The sequence below is a fragment of the Kogia breviceps genome, chromosome 10, assembly GCF_026419965.1.
Source record: "Kogia breviceps isolate mKogBre1 chromosome 10, mKogBre1 haplotype 1, whole genome shotgun sequence".
NCBI classification, from domain to species: Eukaryota; Metazoa; Chordata; class Mammalia; order Artiodactyla; family Physeteridae; genus Kogia; species Kogia breviceps.
In genome coordinates, this window is record NC_081319.1 from 78,148,463 (window position 1) to 78,165,856 (window position 17,394).

General features: G+C 43.3%; 1 protein-coding gene across 5 annotated transcripts in view; it reads left to right on the forward strand.

The window, feature by feature from the left end:
* The window catches only part of RUNX2 (RUNX family transcription factor 2), a 302,059-nt gene that overhangs the window by 13,605 nt on the left and 271,060 nt on the right, over window positions 1–17,394 (forward strand). For all 5 annotated transcript variants that reach the window (XM_067006329.1, XM_067006328.1, XM_059077788.2 and 2 more), the window contains exon 3: window positions 2,040–2,144. In XM_067006329.1, the coding sequence (XP_066862430.1) occupies window positions 2,040–2,144 (105 nt within the window). The remainder of the gene's footprint in view (window positions 1–2,039; window positions 2,145–17,394) is intronic.

Here is a 17,394-nt window from a genome sequence, read left to right on the forward strand (position 1 = left end):
AGAACTTCCCATTGTTTTAAGGTCCTGATCTGGATCCAGTGGCTTCCTATGCAACTTTCTAATCTCCATTTCTTTAGACTTTCAGTTTTCTGTGACTAGTTTAGACTCCTGGCTGCCTTATTCTTCTGGTTAGTCTTAATGTTTATAATAAATCCTCTGTTCCTCAACCAGACAATTAAATTACTTAAATCCATGTAACATTCAATATATAATGGATGAAATACGATATATCAGTGACACTTTAAGAATAGATGATTTCATCATTCTGGCTGACCTACTACATTAGTAGATTTATATTTGCTTCTTGGTCTGATAGAGCTGTTTGGGACACATGTGGCAATAAATTACCTATTAATTTCTAAAAATGTTCTCTGACAAAGTTAAAAGGAAGAGCATTAATTTTAGGGTCTGGAAGACCTGGGTTCGGTCCTGATTTTTTCCACTTATTAGTTGTGTGGTTAAATTACCAATACTCTCTGGGCTTCGGTTGCCTCATTTGTGACATGGGGGTGATAAACCTGACTGGGTAGTGTTAAATGAGATAATGTGTATGAAGTGACTGGCACTTAATAGGTTTCTAATCAATATTCATTTCCCCTGTACCCCCTCCCCCTGCATCTCTCTCTCTTTCCTATTTTTTTTTTTCTTGGCCAAAGTATAGCCAAAGAGACTTAAAACTATATATACAGAGTAACAAATGATATGTGTCTTAAACATATTTTAGGAACTTACGTGGTCTGGGTTGAAAAGAAAACCCATTCACTAGACTTGACAGCCAAAGACCTGTTCCACATTAAGCCTTGTATATAACCTGTTCCATATTAAGCTTTGAAAAGATTGCATTAAACTTTGCATTGCTACATATTGTTTAAGATTTGTGTTTTGATTTCATACCCTCTGCTTTCAGTAAAGGGAAAAACAGTCTCTGACCAAAAAAACAAAGCAAAATGAAATGAGCTTTTTAAAGATCTGTCCCAGGAGCAGACTAAATGAATGCTCTGGCCTGAGATTGCTGAATGTTTTATTGAGTCACTGCTTCACGCCCACCTCTTCCGGTCTTGTAACAGTTTGCAGTTTTGACTATCTGACATGACTAACCGTCACAAATCTAACTGATTACAACTGTCAGTGAGTCTGGGTAACAGAGTCTGGTATCTTCTTCTGGAGAAAGCAAACATCCAAATCTGCTCCTAAACTCCCCCCCTCCCCGCTCCCCCCCCACCCCCGCGTCTTCCCCCCAACCTCTGTTCATCACCTTTAGCTCATTAATTTGAAACATCAGATGTAATATTTCGATGAAGTACACCCTCCGCTAAAAGCAAGTATTCATACTTACATTGGGAGATGTCATGTACATTTAGCCAAAAATAAGTCACTGTCAGGGAGTCATTTTAAGATTGCTGCTGAGCCAGGATGTATGTTAGGGAAGGGGTGGGCAGGGAGGAAAAAAACTTTGTTCCAGTAATGATGAAATCATCATACCACAGGCACATTAAGGCCAGGATGGGAGACACTGGCTCCTGTTAAAATGATTCCCATAAGAACCTTCCTCTTTCATCTTCTCACTGTAGTGCAGTTAAGCAAATGAAATGCTAAAGCCATGTGAAGTCAATAGCATAATCAACAGTGATTTACTATTGTTCTCTCACGGGGTCATGACCTAATCCTAAATAAAGACTTCTAAAATTTTCTGCTTGGATGTGTTCCTGATGTTGGAGAAAACTGAAGGGAAAGAGAACCCTCTTCAAGAGGTCCAGTTTTTGTTTTCATTATGGCTCTTGCTACTGAGCAATTCTTTTTTGGAATTGGAGCCTCCTTGCACAGGACTGCCATGAAGATGATGATCTTAGCACTCAGTGAGCTTAGCAACTCCCTAAGGTGGCCATCAGAGGGTTTCTCATTAGAATAAGGAGTCCTGACCCTTGTTTTGTTCCCTCTTCAGCAATACTTAAATGCATTTTGGACATCTGTACTGCTATTTTTATCATCAGAACTGTCTTTTTATATTCACTGTGGATTTTCCCCTTTTCTATCTGCAGGCAAGAGTTTCACCTTGACCATAACTGTCTTCACAAATCCTCCTCAAGTTGCCACGTACCACAGAGCTATTAAAGTTACAGTGGATGGACCCCGGGAACCCAGAAGTAAGTGCTTGCCTTCCTACTGGAAATGGGATTAGAGTTTGCAGAGACCCTGTGAGGAATTTATCCCAAATAAGTTAGTGCTACTTTCACATAGTTTCTTTGCCAAGTTTGCTATCTGCATATATTTTTATGAGGGACAATTAGGAGAACTTCACAGTTAGTAGAAAATCAAATTACACTTTTCACCTTTGCCGGAAAATTGCTAAGCCCTACATAACTTGGTGACTTTTCGTCGCTGTAATTTTTTACTAAAAATTCTGTTCATCCACTGGGCACAGTAGACAAGGCAGAACAGACCCACGAGAGCTGAGGAAGAAAACAATAAATTGAAAAATCCTGAGCTTAGTCAAAAAGCATTTGCGTGTGTTTCCCATGGTCTAAGAATGTGTTTTAACTTTTTAACTCGCCCACTCAGTTCCCTTTATAAAGAGGACACTGCTTAATTACAAAGAATTTATTTGCAAACGATAACTTGCTTGATTGTTACAACACTGTTGTTTGATCTTGTTCTAGTAATTGCCATAGATAGTTTCTTTAACAGAGTCAAGGCAGGTTTAAATGCACCTTGATTTATTTGTCTCCTGAGACATCTAGAAGGTTGAACCAGCATCATTTTAAGGCAGTGCACACAATCCATTTGGGCTAATATCATTTTCCTCCTAAACCTAAATTAAAACAGGTTTGCCTTCCCTGCCCCGCCCCCATAACTAATTTGAACATACTTAGCAGAGCAGTATTTAAATATATTTAAGGATTAAAGATTATTTGATATATACAACATTAAAAATTTTGTGCCAATGGAAACATCATACAGAACTCTGCCTTTGATGAGTGAATTCATTGGAGGCCTAGCCATTGTGTTTGGAGAGTTTAATTTGGTTTGTGGTGGAGGGACAGCTGGCAGAAATATTTGTTATATAACAATACACCTGCCTAGACAGTGAGAGTGGCATAGCTCTTCTTCCCCTAAAACCGAGAGCAAAGGGCTGGTGAAGTTTTGCCTCTCCCCCTGGCAGCCTGTCCTTGAGTGGTGGGAACACGTGTTGCCTTCCACTCCTCTGGCCGCTGTTTCATCTCAAGAAGGCTGACTGCTTGCCTGAACTAGGGAGGTTTCCTGCCTCAAAAGCCAGTCTTTGAGGTTTTTCTTTTCTATGCCTTTCATGTGTATGGCGTTCTTCTAGATTTTTCCAACGTTGGGAGTGCTGGACCTGTCTGCTCAGTTTGAGAATGTCCTATTAGGCTGTGGCCACACACACGTCTCTGGTCGCCCCAAGTCTGGTTGTCAGGGCTAGTGGTCATGCAGTGCAGGCGAATCAATCAGCGCAGGGCCGTCTGGCCGCGTTTGGGGTTTTGTCTGACTTTTCTGGACTGCCATCCATCTGGGACGATGCCTTAGGATGGAAGACATCTTCTGGCATTTAATCTCATTAGCCCCTGCGTTCCTGGAAAGGCAGGGGCATCCCTCTTAGTAATGCATAAAGCAGGATGGTAGTCTTTTAACATTTAACACGACTAATACTTGTCTTGTAAAGATGTTTCCTGCTGATCTCAGCTGCTTTTCTCAGTTCTTGGAAAAACCATCATTGTGTGTGTGTGTATATGTTTGTGTGTGTGTGTGTGTGTGTGTGTGTGTGTGTCTCCAGATGTTCACGGGTTGATGCTCACAGTTGATGGTTGGGAGAGGAAGCGGGGAAAGGGGGGTGCTGCCTCATTCTGAAAGTGGTGACAAAAGGGAGGAGGTACAGTAGCTTTGGGAAAGTCACTTCTCTTTCAAGCGAGGGTAGTATTACCTCATTCCCAAGAGGCTGTTGGAAGAATTAATAGTTGCTAGGTTCACTGCCCTGCGAAGGCAAAGAAGTGCTCTGAAAGCAATGAGGGTTAGGGGTAGAGGGTGCGGCTGGTACTTGTGTGACCTGAGTCCAGGCTTTGGGTGCTGCTGAGGGTGGGTGGGGGAAGCAGATACAGAAGTCGAGTGGCAGACCACCACCCTAGATCAGCCTCAGTAACGTTGCTCATGATCCAAAGATATCTGTGGAATGTGATGTCACTTGCTTGACATCACGAGGTGACCGGTCAAACTCAGTGTCTGGATGTAACGAAGTGTCTGGTATCAGTAACATTTTAATCCTACAACCTGGGTTCTCTGTACTGGATTATTTCCTTCTGCCCTGCTCTTGGCCATCTGGGCACTGAATGTTTGTAAGTATAGCTCTCATCTCAATATTGTTCTTTAATTTTGAGACTCCCAGGTGTGGAAAATGCCCGGGATTTTCTACTTCCTTCAACTGTGAGTATGATAGGATTTTGACTGATTTTCGTGTATGTGATGGTAAATGGAGAATCCTCTAGAACATGGGTTGGCCAACTTTTTCTGTAAAGTGCCAGATAGTAAATGATTTCAACCCTTTGGGCAGTACGATCTCTGTCACAGGTACTCAGCTCTGCCAATGTAACTCAAAAGCAGCCTTCACCAGTACATAAATGGATGGTTATGGCTGTGTTTCAATAAAACTTTATTTACAAAAACAGGTGGTGGGTGAGGTTTGACACACAAGTTGTGGTTTGCCAATCACTGCTCTAGACTTCAAAGTGGCTTATTTTTTCGACCATTAACCGAGAAGGACTTCAGAAAAAGGCTTTCCTGAGGGGAGAAAAAAAGACAATGAATGCAATTGTTTTAGGATCTTCTCCCACAAAATTTTAATTCTTTAAGTAGTGGTTGTCATTGAAAGAATGTACACCTGTTTATTGCTGCAGTGATCTGAAGGGGTTGAGTGTTTTGTGCTCTTGATTTCTGTTAATGGAATTTCAGTCCTTCTTTGGAAGACCATAGTATACATTGAACAGGCTACTTCTGGTAGATGAGCTGTTTGAACAAGGACAAGTTCTGCGTTAACTGGTTGGGTCTTTACTCAGCAATAACATAGTGATTGAGGGTATGGGCTTTTGTGTCAGGCTGTCTGGACTGAAAGCCCAGCTCCGCTGTTTACCAGTTGTGTGGGGATAGGCAAGTTACCTAAGTTCTCTTTGCTTCAGTTTCCTCCGTTAAAGTGAGAATAATAATAATAGTTAGTGAGGAGAAGAATAGTATCTTTCTCATCAGTTGCTGCAAAGATGTTCAGTGATGTCATGTATGTAAATGCACAGCACTGTGACTATCGTGTAGTAAGTGCTAATTAAGCATGAGCTATTATTACATCAATTTCAGTGTCAGAAGTTTGCTGTAGTTTTGCTTAGAGTACGCTTCCAGGAAATTGACACCATCTAGATTCTGATCTCTAGGGTAATATTTTTTTTTTCTTGCAGATGGCTTTACTAATTTCTGCTCATCAGTGAATAACACTAATAAGTGCTATAAATTGTGCGTGAGCAGGTATTCATGCTGCCTGGGGACAGCTGTACAGAACTGATGATAAACAATTTATTTGCAGCAAAGTCCAAGAGAGGATGCTCTGGCACTAGTACCCCTCCTTGGAGGCCCTGCTTATCAGCACATCTTCCAAGACTTGCTTTTCACTCAAAAATCAGGAAGGTTTCTTCCTTCTATGTTTTCTGTTTCTATGCTTCTCTGGCAGCTGAACTGGTGCTGTCACATCACAAACAACTCCTTTTCTTAATATACACATCTGGCATTGGCAGTTGGACTAACTTCATAAGAGCACATGATCATCACTCATTACAAGATTAAAAAGTACCCCATGGCATCATTGATGTTTTTTAACTTTGATCTTTTGCAGTTGTGATTCATCTCAGTTATAAAACTTCCCTTTAAAGGAACATAGCCGATGACTTATTAGAACCTTCATCTTAAGCAGCGTAAACATGAGAAGGTGCACATCTTTACAAAATGCCATTTATTTTCTGTGCCAGCTTATCATTTTAAGACATGACATCACACTTAAGATCCCAAATTTGTAAGTCTTGGGTTTAGGCAAGGTGTTTTGACCTCTTGTTGGCAAGTTAGCTCTGAAGAGGCGCTGCCATATGATCGCCAGCAGAAGTCAGTGGACCAGCAGCAACAGTAATGCGTTTGGTGCCTCTTGTTTTTCCTTTTTTTTTTTTTTTTTGCGGGACGCGGGCCTCTCACTGCTGCGGCCTCTCCCGTTGCGGAGCACAGGCTCCGGATGCGCAGGCTCAGCGGCCGTGGCTCACGGGCCCAGCCGCTCCGCGGCACGTGGGATCTTCCCGGACATGGGTACGAACCCGTGTCCCCTGCATCGGCAGGCGGAATCTCAACCACTGCGCCACCAGGGAAGCCCTGGATGCCTCTTTTAAAGATCAGTTTCTATTAGGATCCTTTGTTCTTTGTATGTGCTTGGTTCCAGCTGCAGTCTGCTCGAAAGAATTTCTCCAGGAAGGTGAAATGTTGCTCAGCAGTGTCATGTTCTATTGCAGTGGTTCTGAGTTAGGGAAGAGGACTGATGGGAAGGGTTTTATTGGCTGTGCAGAGGATGGAAAAAGTAAATCACCTTTACACAGTCAGAAGCCTTTTCATTCTCTTGCTGCTTTGTCAGTTTTCTGTTACTAAATAACAAACCACCCCCAAACATAATGTCTCTTACTTTTTTTTTGGCTGCACCATGCCGCTTGTGGGGTCTTAGTTCCCTGACCAGGGATCGAACCTGGGCCCTCGGCAGTGAAAGCACGGAGTCCTAACCACTGGACCGCCAGGGAAGTCCCCATAATGGCTTAGAACAGCAACCAGTTTATTATTTCTCATGACTCTATGGGTTGACTGGGGTTCATCTGGATGGGTTTTCTTTGGTCTTGCTTGGCATCTTTCTTGTGTCTGCAGTAACATGGTGGCTAGTGCTGGAACATGCATGCTGGCCTCATTGCTATGTCTGGTGCCTTGGTGGGAAGGCTGGAAGGTTGGGCTCGGTGGAATAAGGGGACAGCTGGGCCTTTCTCTCTCTCCTGTAGTCCTAGAGCCTCCCCCTCTCCATGCGGCTTTTCCAGCAGAATCTGACTTCCTATATGGCAGCTCAGGTCTCCCTCAGGTGCAAAAGTGCGAGCTTTCAGGTCTTTGTAAGGCTTCTTAAGGCTCAGAACTACTATGGAGTTACTTCCTCCACATTCTGTGGGTTAAAGCAAGATACAGGTGCAGCCTAGCCTCAAGGTGAGGGGGAACCCCACAAAGATATTAATGATGGGGGCAGTGGTTCACTGGACCACCAATATCACCAACTTCCATCAGTGCTTAGATGGGAAATGTCATTGTTGCAACAGGAGAAATAATTTTTTGAGGTACCATCTCCTGAAAAGATCTCTTGACTTTTTAATCTGGAAGACATTTAAAGTTCTACAGGGTGACTCCAAGTTTTGGTGATAGTAGCTTCACTCTGAACTGGACCAATTTTGTAGTTACCAGATGAATTAAGGGTGGGTGTTACCTTGTGGTGCTTGGTATTAACAGGTCGGTAGCAAGCCAAGCCAGATCAATACAGATCTTTGAACACAAAGAGGTTATTAGCCTTGCTTGGCAACATGGCAAGTCTGTAGCCAGAGTATCTTATGACTCTTCAAATGAGCAAGCCTGGAGGCTTTGTATTCTACATCATCCAGCACTGAAAAGTCTCACTTGCCAGCACACCTGCAAACCTGATACCTAACACACATGGATGGGTTTCTAATAGCTTTTGTGTGTTGTGCCCCAGGGAAGTAAATCATAGTTAATAGTTTCTCTCAGGGAGAGACCAGAGCCATCACCTGTGTCCTTACTGCTGGGACACTCCCGGTCACTGCTGGCCAGCTACCTGACCTGACCTGGTGGGAGGAGGGGGAAGCCCCGCCTTTTCTTTCCCACCATCCGGCTCCTTTCCTGTAGGCTTGGAGCGCATGGCCGCAGCAGTGCTCTGCTTGGCTCCGTTTGTGACTTCAGTAGGGCTGGTGCTTAGGTGAGTGAGAGCTTCTCTGGATGTGCAGGGCACATGTATGTTTCTAGAGCTGCCGCAGCACCCTGCTTCACCCAGCTTGTCAGGCTTGTGTCGTGCAGGCAAACTGTTTTCTTTTCCCTGACTTGATCCTTCTCACCTGTGTCCAGTTCATCAGCACGTTTAAAATTCTTTAGAGAACATTTTATTTTTCCATATTCTTGGGCACTTCCAGTTGCAGACATTTTACCTTATAAACTGAAGGTAACAGATGGAATCAAAACAGAGTGGTCTGGGCACCGAATCATCTCATTTTTCTCCTGTGCTGTTCCACCCAGTTCTGAGACTGGGTCACCTCCAGTTCCCTGAAGGGTGGCAAGAATGGCGAGCTTGGCATTTTTTCTGCCTTATTGCAGATGGTGTCAGTGGTAGCTGGCTTTTATTCTCCACTACTCTTCATCCTAGTTGGGTGAAGGAATAGACTTTTGATGATGGCTGGCCCATGACCTTTCCTTATTTATCCATGGTGGATGCTGATATAAAGCTTGGTCACCTGTGAAAGAAAATGGGGGACATGTAAAGTGTGTTGGATGGAGGGACAGCAGAATTGTTTTAAAGCTATTTGATACATCTGGACACAGTTCTTGTATTCACATTCTTTCTGTCTGTGAAGACAATTTGAGATACCCTTGCTATTGCTAAGCCTCGTAACATATTCCTGAGGCCACAGACCTGAATTTTAGTCTTTGGTGGAAAGTATTAGTAGAAAAGCCTTTAACTCTTTTTTAATGGGAAAAAAAATTTTTTTAATGAAAGATTCTTTAAATTCTATAGTGCTTTACAGTTTTCAAAAGTTTCACACACATGATTTCATATAATCCCATTATAACCCTTTTCTTTTTCCCCTACCCCTATATTGTCCCTCCCCTCTTCCCACCAGTAACCAGTAGTTTGTTTTGTATGTCTGTGAGTCTGCTTCATTTTTGTTTTATTCACTAATTTGTTGTATTTTTTAGATTCCACATGTAAATGATATCATACAGTATTTGTCTTTCTCTGTCTGACTTATTTCACTTTGCATAATGCCCTCCAAGTTCATCCATGTTGCTGCAAAAGAACTCTTCACTTCTTGACTTGCAGACTTCCAGTGGTTCTTCCCTTTCTCTGAAGTGCCCAAGGAATTTACGTGACGGATACATGTCATGTTTTGATATTTACAAGTCAGCAACACAAGCAGCAGTTTGATGGTCATAAATATTCATCCTTTAGTCACTAGTATACAAAACATCGTTGAACATTTTTTTTTAAATAACTTTATTTATTTATTTATTTATTTTTGGCTGTGTTGGATCTTTGTTGCTGTGCGCAGGCTTTCTCTGGTTGCATCAAGCAGGAGCTGCTCTTCGCTGGGGTGCATGGGCTTCTCGCTGCAGTGGCTTCTCTTGTTGTGGAGCACAGGCTCTAGGTGTGCAGGCTTCAGTAGTTGTGGCATGTGGGTTCAGTAGTTGTGGCTCGCGGGCTCTAGAGCGCAGGCTCAGTAGTTGTGGCGCATGGGCTTAGTTGCTCCGCGGCCTGTGGGATCTTCCTAGACCAGGGCTCGAACCCGTGTCATCTGCATTGGCAGGTGGACTCTTAACCATTGCACCACCAGGGAAATCTTGTTGAACATCTTTGACTTAAGAGTATAATCACAGTTTTAAAAAACTGCTCCCTCTCCCCCTTTCCTTAAGGAGGATGGTGAGGGAGAGTCAGAAGCGCTGGTGGAGGTTAAGTCTGGTGGTTGGTGGAATGTGCTCTTGAGAAGAGCATTTTAAAATCCCTTTCAGTACTATTTTTTTCTGTTGACTGACTGTCAGGGGCTGGGAAGATGGCCAAGAAGGAAATGACACATCGAGAGGCATTTTGGGTTGTGCAACATTCTGTGGAACTGATGCAAGGCTATATGGCCTGTTTACACATTCCTTTGCTCGCAGACGGCATGGCAGTAATTGAATTCAGCAGCACATGGCATGCTGCAGCAAGGAGCCGGGCCTTCACATCCTTTCATGGCAAATTGTCACAGCCGTTAAAACACGCTCATGTCCCTCCTTTGCACTCTCCCCTGGCTTCCCAGTTCCAAATGTGCTTTCTCAGTGTATCGGACGTGTGTTCACAAGGAGTGTGGCTTTCCCAGTAAGAACACCTTGTCCACAGACACAGTTCCAGTTGATATATTTACTTGTAACTAAATATAGCGTGGCAGGTTTTCAAGCGATATATGCTCTCAAAACACACACAGACTGGATCCAAGTGTGTCACCGGTTTATATCTCACTGTAAGTCAGAAATCATTCATTCTTAAAACAGTGTAAGGGACTTGAGAGAGAAGAAAAAAATTTTTGGCTTTATTTATTTTATAAAAGATAAATTTTCCTTCCCAAGAGAGATAATTCCCAGTAGATCACTGAACTACTTTACTTCTATTTTGTTTGTACTCTAGCGTTTGCTTCAGGAAGGGATGGACCAAGGAAAATAGGAAATACTTAAAAATAACAGAGAAAAAAGATTTGTCATGTTGCTCTTCATATTCATACTTGTCCCTACCTCGCATGTTACAGCATACCTTTATGATGTCAACTAAAGCCTATCTTTGGTCTTCACATGAAATCTCGGAAGTTTTTATTTAGGCAGGCATGGAAAATAATTGCTCATGTTCTTCGAGAAACTCTTGGAAATTAAGGGAGTTCATAAAACACATAAATTGAAAATATTAATTCAAGGTCATATGCAGGAGACTGTATTGGGGATGTGGTACTTACATAGCAAAGGAAGGGCTCCCCATTCCCTGCCAGATTTCTCTGCTGCTATGCACTGGCAGTGAGACTCTTTGCTAGCAGACAAAAGGACTTCATTAAAATTCAGAATTATGGCTTATATCCAGACACCTCTGAGAAAGGTAACTCAGACTTAAATTCGTATTAAGATAAAAAACAAGTCATCTTGAATCCTTTATCGGGGGTGGTCTTGGGGAGATAAAGGGAGAGTAATCAGCCAAGTCCTGGGTACTAGAAGTAAACAGAGAGTCAGGTGGGCAGGCAGGGCCTTGGCCAGCTTTGAAGGCAGTCATTGCCAAGTTCAAGTGTTGCAATTTTGCTGCAGGTCAGCTGTTGCAGTGTGGATTCCTGATGCTTTTCAGGTCTGGTGTATTACTAAGAGTGCAGGATTTTATAATTTCAAGCTGTGAGTTTGGGTTTTTATATTTCCATATTTCCTCCTTTTGCAAACATTTCCCTTTAAAAAGAGTATTTCTCATCTAGTTTTGTTCTAGATATGTGCCGGCTGTTTTCCTCTCATGGTTTGCAAATTATCATTCAATTTCTTTCTTTTCTTTTAGTAATTATCATTACTATTCTAAAGTGTATATCTGTCTTAATAAAACTCATCATAATCTCTGTCTACCTCTTGGATAATAGAAGAACCTTAGCATACTTTTAACTGCAGTCACTCTCTCTCTCTCTCTTTTTTTTCTTTTTTTGGAGTTCGAGAGATCTTGTTTTATTTTTCTCCCTTTTTAATTGAAGTATAGTTGATTTACAGTGTTTCTGGTGTACAGCAAAGTGATTCAGTTATGTATATATATATTCTTTTTCAGATTCTTTTCCATTACAGGTTACTGCAAGATATTGAGTATAGTTCCCTGTGCTATACAGTGGGTCCTTGTTGTGTAATCTATTTTATATATAGTAGTGTGTATAAGTTAATCCCAAACTCCTAATTTATCCCCCCCTTTTCCCTTTGGTAACTGTAAGTTTGACTCTGTCTCTCCTAATGTCGCTGTCTGATTCTTTTTCCCTGTGACCTCGCGGCATGGCATGCGGGATCCTAGTTCTCCAACCAAGGATCGAACCTGTGCCCCCTGCAGTGGAAGCGTGGAGTCTTAACCACTAGACCACCAGGGAAGTCCCTGTCTGATATTTTTATCTTTGTTTTATGCTCCCCGAATTAGTCATATCAGTATTTAAATTGTTTATTTCATATTTACCTGTATGTGTATCGATTTATTCGCTCAGCATTCCTTCTTGCACCTCAGTTCTTCCTTCCGGATTCAGTTTTCTTTTTTTTTTTTTTTTTTTTGCGGTATGCGGGCCTCTCACTGTTGTGGCCTCTCCCGTTGCGGAGCACAGGCTCCGGACGCGCAGGCCTAGCGGCCATGGCTCACGGGCTTAGTTGCTCCGCAGCATGTGGGATCTTCCCGGACCAGGGCACGAACCCGTGTCTCCTGCATCGGCAGGCGGATTCTCAACCACTGCGCCACCAGGGAAGCCCCAGTTTTCTTGATGTAGGTCCTTTGGTAGCTCCTTCAGCGAGAACCCGTTTGTCGGAAACTCTGGTTTTTTTCCTGAAAACGTTAGCAGTTGTGGCTGCTGGCTGCCAGCGTGACATGGTGTGAGAGAACCCCCTACGGGGAGTCTGGGAGCCACACTCCTAGCCATTCTCTAGGCTGAGACTTTCAGGCCATTATGATCAGGTTAGTGGAGTAGTAGTTAAGGGAATGCAATCCAGGACAGGTATACTTTCATGAACGATGGATGAAGGGAAATAGGGGCTCTGAAAAGTCCAGAGCCAGTGGGTGGAGAGGTGGTGGGAGGGTATGTTCCCACAGACAGAGTCAAAGGAAGGGACATTTAAGGAGAGGAAATTCAACCCCCAACTTCACTGTTTTGCCTCGGGCAGGGCCTGTGGTGCTCTGGAACTTTCTATCCAAATTTATGGTAAAGAACTTCACTACTGCACTTGACTCTCTGAGGTAATCTGGCTGCTGCTCATTGAACAAGCAGAGCAGCACTTCTTAGATGTCGTGTCCACACGTCTTCTGTCATTTTAGGGAGAGTACAGGATTCAGAGCCAAAAGATGCTTCATTTAGCGAAAGAAGGTAAATGAGTCATTGAATGAAGCAGGGGGAGAAAACAGAGGTGTGGACTAGAGGAGCATGGTTCAGGAGAACCAGGGCCATGATCTTGGGTAGTTACTGTCTGTAAGCAAAGTAGATGGGGTGACTCCGGTGTTGGCTCTGTGCACGCCTCCTTGGAGTTATGCAGGAAGTGGCTGGTGGGAAGAGGTCAGCTGACACTCAAGCAAGCTGGTACTTTCCACCTTTTCATGGCTCCTCGGACTGTATATGCACTCTGTGTGATGTGCATCTTCTCATTCTTTACCTTCTTTTTTTTTTTTTTTTTTTTTTTGGTGGTACGTGGGCCTCTCACTGTTGTGGCCTCTCCCGTTGCGGAGCACAGGCTCCGGACACGCAGGCTCAGCGGCCATGGCTCACGGGCCCAGCAGCTCCGCGGCATGTGGGATCTTCCCGGACCGGGGCACGAACCCGCGTCCCCTGCATCGGCAGGCGGATTCTCAACCACTGCACCACCAGGGAAGCCCTCTTTACCTTCTTGACACTAGTTTTCATGAGCTACAACTTGGGTGAAAATGCCAGTATGTATTTTGCTGGGCAAAACTCAGGGTGATTTAACCTGGGCTCTATGCCTCCTTAGGGTTGGTCCTGGAAATTATTCGTAGAAAAATATGGGCCCTTCAGAGAGATCATTAAGGTGCTGAAACACTTAAACCGGAAGTGAGGAGAAATATAGATGTGTTAAAAAAAAAAAAAAAAGAGGCTGATTGTGAAGTCTGGGTTACTAATTCTAGAGCTTTGGTTTCTGTTTCACCTCCTTGCCATTCACTCTATTCTACAAAAGCAAGTTACAATTTTTCTGTACCCCGAGGGCTATTTCAGAGCAGTTTAGCGGGGATTTCATCTGTATTGGTAGTTTGTGTTGAAGATGTGGGTTCAGGTATGGTTGACGGAATTGGAGACCTGGAAAGTCCTCTTCTGAGACCTCAATGCCATCTTAGTGACCATGAGCAAATCTCTACACTTCTCTCCAGTTCAATTTCTTCATCCTTTTAGTGGAAATAGACACGAAGACCACTTCAGAATAGCTGGGAGTGACCCCTAAGGAATGATCGTAAAGTACTTGGCACACATGAAGGGCAACTTAAATACCAAATAGTAATTATGTAGCGCCTTCCTGCCAAGGAGTTCCAAAGGCTTAGACTGTTACCTCACAGATTCTCTTTACATCCCTTTGAGGGACGCATTATGCATTTTATGGGTGGGTAAACTGAGGCACGGGCACTTGAAAACTCTTTTGCTGCATGCTGGTCCGCAAGTCAGCAGATGATTTATGGAGGTAGGCAAGGAGCCCAGGTCTCTTCCTGTTCAGTTATTCACTGCTCAGACTCCCTGATGCTTCGTCATTAAAGTGGTGGGAGCTCCTGGTATCGTGGCCCAGGGTATTCTTGGTTGATGTTATGTTTTTTTTTTTTTGGTACGCGGGCCTCTCACTGTTGTGGCCTCTCCCGTTGCGGAGCACAGGCTCCGGACACGCAGGCCTAGCGGCCATGGCTCACGGGCTTAGTTGCTCCGCGGCATGTGGGATCTTCCCGGACCAGGGCACGAACCCGTGTCTCCTGCATCGGCAGGCGGATTCTCAACCACTGCGCCACCAGGGAAGCCCTTGGTTGATGTTATGAAGTAGTATTACCTGAGAGGCAAGCCTGGTGATGTGGTAGCCTTGCTGTATAGTAAACAAGTCCCAAGGTATAAGGCCTCACACACAGAAGACATATATATATATATATATATATATATATATATATATATATATATGTAAATATGTGTGTGTGTGTGAATATCTATGTGTTTGTTGAATGAGTCTTGAATTCATTAAGATGAAAGTTGAACAGAGCTGAAAACACCGAATTTTGTGTGACGAACCCAAGTTTTGTAAGTTAACCCTCAGTAGAATCTCACTTTGCATACCGTTGAAATAAAGCTAGTTAACCTTAAAAAACAAAATCACCTGAGTAGAAAATGCAGACAAGTACATGGTGGAAAAACTAGAGAATAAAAATTAATCAAAAGAAGAAAATTTTAAAAAGGTCCATTATCGCATCTCCAAAGATTCCCACTGCCAATGATACATCCTAGATATTAGTAAATAATATTCATTACTCATTAAATTATCATAGAAATGAAATGCCGGCTCTTCTGTGAAGGGCTCAGCCATGAGGACATAGCATCAGGAAGGTGATGGGAATGCTACAGGAGGCCTGACTATGTTGAAGCTGAAAGGAGAGAGAATAACTGGACACGAGATTAATTGTTTTAAGGAGCAAAAACAAGATGGTGGGACGGACCACAGTTTCCAGTTAAAGCAGCAGCTGTCTCTGTGATGGGGTGGGGGTAGGCCAGGGCGTGGCCCTGGCCATGTCTGAATGATTAAACCAGACGGATCTGGATGGGATGCCCCCTCCTACCACCCTGTCCCACTGCTAAAAATACCATCCCCCCAAATACCACCCCCATTTGTAATAGCTGACAGAGCCCTTTATAAGACAGTTAGAGATGTTTCTTCCCTTCCAGTTTTATTGAGCTATCATGGACTCACAGCACTGAATGCATTCAAGGTGTACAGCGTAACGGTTTGGCTTACCTACATCATGCAATGATCACCGCAGGAGGTTTAGGCAACATCCGTCATCTCCTATAGGTACGACATTAAAGAAATAGGAAAACTATTTTTTCCTTGTGATGAGAACTCTTAGGATTTACTCTTAACTGCTTTCATATATCATAGACAGCAGTGTTAATTAGATCACTTATGTTGTATATGACATCCCTAGTACTTATTTATCTTATAACCCGAAGTCTCTACCTTTTGATGGCCTTCATCTCATTCCCCCTTCCCCCCCCCAGCCCCCGAGATATGTTTTTAAATGTAAATAGTTCCAGCAGTGGAGACATTTATTCCTTCAAAACTTGTGTGTGTGCTGTTAGCCAGTGCCAGTCATACAAAGCAGAGCAGACACATGACCCCGCCTTTGAGGAGCCATTCAGTGGGCAAGACGGTCAAGAAGTGGGCAAACGAAGCTTTATCTATAATTGCATCTAACTGCAAGTTGTGACAAGTGTTGTAAGGGGAACTGATGTAGTAATAAAGAAGGATGGGGCATTGGGGGACAGCTAGGAACCTATTCTAGAGTGTGAAGGGAAGGAGGTTCCACTAGAGCAGAGACCTGAGGGTGAGACAGAGCCAGCTCTAGGAAGAGTGGGGAAGAGGCTTCAAGGCGAAGGGCACGGTCAGTGTCAGAATCTAGTATTTCATTCGAGAGAGGAGAGGCCATAGGGAATGCCTAAATGGTTGGAGAAGGTTGCAGAGGGAGTCGACTAGAATCACACACCCCAAAGCTGCCTACCGTTCTGCCCACGGCTGCTGTGGTGCAGTTTGAGCGGTACAGAAGGGGTCTCCACGTCCATCCCGACTGGCCCCGACCTCCCTCGTGTGATTCTTACCAGAGAAGGTGCCGGAGATTCTTCTTTGAGTTAAGGCTTTGAGGACAGGACCTTCATAGATGTTACCTGCAAGGCATAGCATATTTTAAGACTTTTTTTTTGGTTAACAACTTGGTTTAAATAAGTGGATCCGATTAGCTAGATACTCATTGTATAACAGGATCGTTTGGGGAAAGTGGGTTGAGAAAGGCCCGTGAAGAGCTCTGGTGGGGAAGAACGCATGGGAGTGAGAACACTGGTTCCCAAAGAACATGTTTTCCTTAGAGAAGGAGCCGCTGGAGTAGGCTTGTACCAAAAAGAACCCAAACAAAGCAGTAGGTTTCCTATTCGAGTACATTCTGTGGGTTGTGTGTAATGCACTAAAGTCCTGGGTTTTTATAGACAACGAGAAGCAATTCCAAAGGTGAGCTGGGTTTCAAAACATAAGAGCAATGTGGAAAACTTAAGAATGCTTAGCAAAGAGCATTGATGATGATTAAAGGATTGTAAAATTGAACCTATAAGGATAAGTTGAAAGACTTGGGATTATTTAGCTTCAAGAAGAGGAGACTAAAAAATGACTTAATAACAGACTTCAAAATTATGAGGAGTTATTAAGCTGTGTATGGTGACCAGCTGTTTTGTTTCTGGCACAGACAGAGTAGGTTTTCACTGAAGCATGATAGATGTAGGTTAGATTTAAAGAAGAACTTCTTGACTCTAAGAATTGTTAAGTAGAACGGGTGGCTGAAGGCTGAGGTTTTGACTGGACGGCTTTTCATTCGAATCTCTTCCGTTTTCTCGATTCTCTGTGTGTTTATGAAGTGCAACAAAGTGCCACCTTTCTGCTTTTAAAATCAAAGGCACGATTTCTGTTTCCCATTATAATTCTGAAGCTCAGAGTCACAGAGGTTTATAGACATAAATGATGAGGGTAATTTGTCTTGCTTCAATGGCCATTAGAATCTTTAATTGAGAAAAAATATGATGAACAAGAGAAACGGAT